Source organism: Austrofundulus limnaeus, unplaced genomic scaffold (genome assembly GCF_001266775.1).
Source record: "Austrofundulus limnaeus strain Quisiro unplaced genomic scaffold, Austrofundulus_limnaeus-1.0 Scaffold82, whole genome shotgun sequence".
Taxonomy (NCBI): domain Eukaryota; kingdom Metazoa; phylum Chordata; class Actinopteri; order Cyprinodontiformes; family Rivulidae; genus Austrofundulus; species Austrofundulus limnaeus.
The window spans coordinates 187499-191938 of NW_013952484.1; the positions used below are offsets into that span (position 1 = coordinate 187499).

General features: G+C 34.9%; 1 protein-coding gene across 2 annotated transcripts in view; it reads left to right on the forward strand.

The window, feature by feature from the left end:
* The window catches only part of acp1 (acid phosphatase 1), a 15784-nt gene that overhangs the window by 503 nt on the left and 10841 nt on the right, over positions 1–4440 (forward strand). The window contains exons 2-3 of one of the 2 annotated variants that reach the window (XM_014011557.1): positions 806–879; positions 1305–1418. In XM_014011557.1, coding sequence (XP_013867011.1) covers positions 806–879; positions 1305–1418 — 188 coding nt within the window. Of the gene's footprint in view, positions 1–805; positions 880–1304; positions 1419–1477; positions 1592–4440 lie in introns of both variants that reach the window. The other variant, XM_014011558.1, reaches the window with a different exon arrangement.

Genomic DNA, 4440 nt, shown 5'->3' on the forward strand with positions numbered 1-4440 from the left:
TTATTATTCTCTCAAATATACACACTGATCTAACATTTTTAATATCATTTTCTAGATTATTCCATAATCTTATACCCTGGACTGAAGTACTCTGTTGCTTCAAACATGTTCTAAATTTGGGTTTAACAAACATCTATATCCCCTTGAGATTATAACAACTCTCTCTTTTAACAAATAAGACACGTTAACTGAATATCTAAAAAGGTTGGGTTTTCTTATTTTGTATAAACGCTGCAAATGTCTACGAAGAAACCAGAAGGTTGTGAAGTTAATTTTTATAATTAAAATAGAGACCAACGCTGAAAGAAATGTTTCAGACTAAGTTAATGATACCAAATTGGTAATAAACATTAATGTAATGCAGTTAGAATATTCTACTTAGGTAGCAGATAAAATAATAAAGTAATAGTATACCAAGAAATAGAAGTAGATTAGATTTTTTTAAACAAAATTAATACAGATCTAATTGAAATCTGTGATTTTAGGARTACAAGCCAGATCTCAGTTAATTCGATTTTGTGGATCACTTATTGTAGGTTAGTTGCTCGATGTAAAATTGCCTAATACATCTGATAAAATGTCTGTAAATGCCCTCTGTTTTATTTTAATAGACATTACGAATAACATAATTATTTATTATTTATTAATTGTTTTTAATTTTGTCATGATTGATTTTATGACAACGTCATAAATCATTATCTAGTTTTACCCTTTTTTATGCAAGCTTTGTTACAGTAGCACTTTTATAATAGCATTTTTGTGTGTGTTTTTGGAATATTCCAGTAATATTTGTTGTTTTAAACAGGTAACATCTGCAGGTCACCCATTGCTGAAGCTGTCTTTAGGAAGATGGCAGCAGATGCTGGCGTTGTCGATAAGGTAATATCATTTTTAGTTCACTGCCGCTTATGGTAATATTTATTTTTACCTCAGTGAAATTGTTTATAATGATCCATTTCCTAAGCAAGTTATGAATATTTTACAACATTTTTAAAAAACTCATAGTGAAGTGTGTTCTGTTGTAAAGATAAAATAATGGATACATTGTTGTAAATGGTAAAATATTAATTTAATTTTAATTATTTTCTTAGTTCTTCTTTTAGTGTTGATATATGTTTGTATTATGAGATATATTTTCTGTACTATTTGTGCAGTAAATGGTAAACACTCATAAATGTATCTATTGTATTTTATTAATCAGTCCTAATGAGTTCACTAATGTGCAGCAAGTGCTAAACAAACAGCACCTTTTATGCAATTGTGTCAATTTTGCTGTTATTGTTCCCCATATCTGCTCTGTCTAGTGGAGGATAGACAGTGCCGCTACCTCCACCTATGAGATAGGAAATCCTCCAGACTACCGTGGTCAAGCCTGCATGAAGAGGCATAATGTGCCCATGAGGCACGTGGCCAGGCAGGTACGACCGCACACACTTCTTAGCACTAGCTAGCGCCCCATTTTTGTGTTCTGTTGCAGTGGGTCATAGACAGTGGGGCCACATCTGACTGGAATACAGGCAGCTTACCGGACACCCGCGGTCTGGCCTGCCTGAGGAAGCATGGCATTGAGACGAGCCACAGGGCCCGACAGGTACAACCAGACGTCCAGTGGCTCGTTTGACTGGCGCACGTTATTTTGACAAGAACAAAAATGTTTCATATATGAAGTCTTTAAAATAACAAAAAAAAACTATAAAAATATTAGAAGGAACAGCAGTTGTTCATGAAAGTGTTGCAGTAATAACAAAGGCTGCATTTCCATTGCAAATGCGCGCAAAACTTTGTCGATATTCTGTTAATGTTGAAAAAACACAGTTTCACAACTGCTGTGTTTCCACTAAGAAATGCTATTAAAGTCACGCGTGAATACGTTTGTTCTCGCGATAAGTCATAACAAACATGGCAGCAATGGATGTAAACACATAGCTTGTTGCTACCACGACACTAGTGCTCATCAGAGGAGACGTTGGCGTCTTTTATCGAGGCTTTCCAGCGACAAGTCCCTACTTGGGAGCGGCTACGTATGCTGTGTTTTTGGGAAATTGTTGTCGGTGAGTTTACTATTTTATACTACTTCTGTGATATTACTACTATTTCTACTTCCTGTTATCTTCTTCGTCGTCTTTTTCGCCAGTAGAAACAGTCGGTTGTTGATCAAGTGACACCCGTGATGCGAAAAAAGTGTTTCCATTGCAGTTTTGCATAAAACACCAATTTTGAAATGGCTGAAATACAACCTCATCTTAGTGTAAACCATTTTGTCGAAAAACATATTTTTTTTCTCGAAATTGACGTGTTTCCATTGAGCAAATTTATTTTCGAAATTCTAATTTGCGCATTTTCATGGTCAATGGAAAYGCAGCTAGGGTTTTCTAGTTGTATCAGTTTTTAGTTTCTCCCCTCTGGTAAGAAAAGTACAAGTTGATCCTCTCTCATCTCTTCTGTTAACTATTCACAGAGTAAAACGGATCAGCACATTTWGTTGTTGGCTCAAAACTACAGAAGAATGTTCTTGAGTCATCCTGCTCTTTTGGGCGTTTACCAATTTTATTGCTTTCTAGGACTTTAGCCTTCCTACTTCCTAACCATTAACTCAAGCATGAACACCAGGAGAACTAGAATGAGTGCTTCCTGTTCTGTCCTGTCAAGCTGACCAATCATCTCATTCCCCTTGAAATGAGGTGGTTGGGTGGGGTGACTGCTGTAGCTTCTAATTGCCAGTAATAATTGTTTTTGTTTAATATTTTTCTCCGTAATGTCAGAGAAACAATAAAATACGCATTATAAAAAGTAATTAAACAGTTTTAAAAATGTTAATCCCTTATTACACAGTCTTTGAATGAAGACAAATTTATTCACCTAAATGTAAAATATAAATTATTATATTATTTTACCATATAAATGACTTTTATGAAGGGACAAAAACAACATACGTTTAACGGATTCTGTAAATGTTGAGGCACTTGTTTGACTTGTGGGATAATTACACTGCTGAATACTTTCATTTGCAAACTGGTTGTGTAAAATGCCACTATTTGTGAAGTTTGTGTAGCATATCAGGCTTTCATGTCCAAAGCAGCTTCTGCTCCTTGTTTTTCCTTTAAAATTATATTTTATCTTTAATATATATAAAGAAGACATCTCTTGAGTTTTACCTTCACATAAGCTGTCTTCTCAGGTTGTCTCACAGCACACTGGTTCTATCAGATCCTCATCTGTAATCTCCCTAATTCAGGCATCGTGGGGGGGTCTTGACCCCTGGCTTAAATGCAGCCAAATCCACAAAACGAGCTTTGACAAGCTCTTTTCATTTCTGTCACTGGCATTTTTTAAAACGCTCCCATCCCTCCATTTAGCTGAACTTTTCATTTTGCTGAACTTCTGGTTAGGCCAACGTCCAAACAGTTTGGCCAAGTGGGAGGTTGTTTGGATACCACTGCATCACCGAAAAAAAAACAAGTGTTTCTTGACCAAAACAAATATTTTGAGTCAAGATCTGGAACAAGTAATGTGGAATCGTTTTCTCTTATCCAAAACTGTCAACAAGACTTGAGACAGATGAAGTGAGATATTGAATTTATACTCAATTCGTTGTTATATCAACATCTGAGGAATGACCATCAGTTTCAGCCAAAATATCGTCACCCTGCTATGATCACATGAACTCCACTTTTCATCTCTTAAGTTTTGATAGTGCACATATAAAAATGTTTTTTCAAAAAAGATCTTTCCCACTATTATTACCAAAACCACAAATGTGTTTGCAATCAAACTTTACTATTATTATTTCACATTTAATAGATTAATTAAGATTGTTTGAAGTGCAGTAATGTATGTGTGGAAAGGTTATAAACAATAAACATCTTACCTGTTGTAGATAGTTTTTAAAAATGATCTAAATTTGAAAAAATAAGTTTTGCTGACTGGATTGATGAGAAAATAGCTTGCCTGAGTGTGGCCAAAACAGAAGCGGAGTTGTCCTAAAATAACTCCAGTTAAGAGATAATGAGTTGTTTGGGGACAACAGTAATCTAAACTTAAGGCCCTGTCACATTATAATGTTTTACAGCTTGTGAAAATTGGATCCAACACTAAAGATGTCTAAGATGTTTGGCAAAGAAGATTTGGCTAATTTTTCATGCTCACAACCCACATACTCAGCTCTACTTCTCATYCCWCAAATGCATGTTCCTTACAAATCTGGCACCATTTAAAAGGGAAGTTAACAAACTTTTCAACAGTACAAGATTTATTGCCAAGAAGCATTGTTACAACAAAGAAATAACCTACCAAACACTAATTTCTTTACTTTCTGTGACAAGTTCATCTAGCCTTGCTCAGCCTATTCATCAATCCAGTCAAAATCAAACTCTATTTATCTTAAAGGGCCAATATTATGTGTTTCTCAGGCATATATTTAAATACTATACCATAATAAAG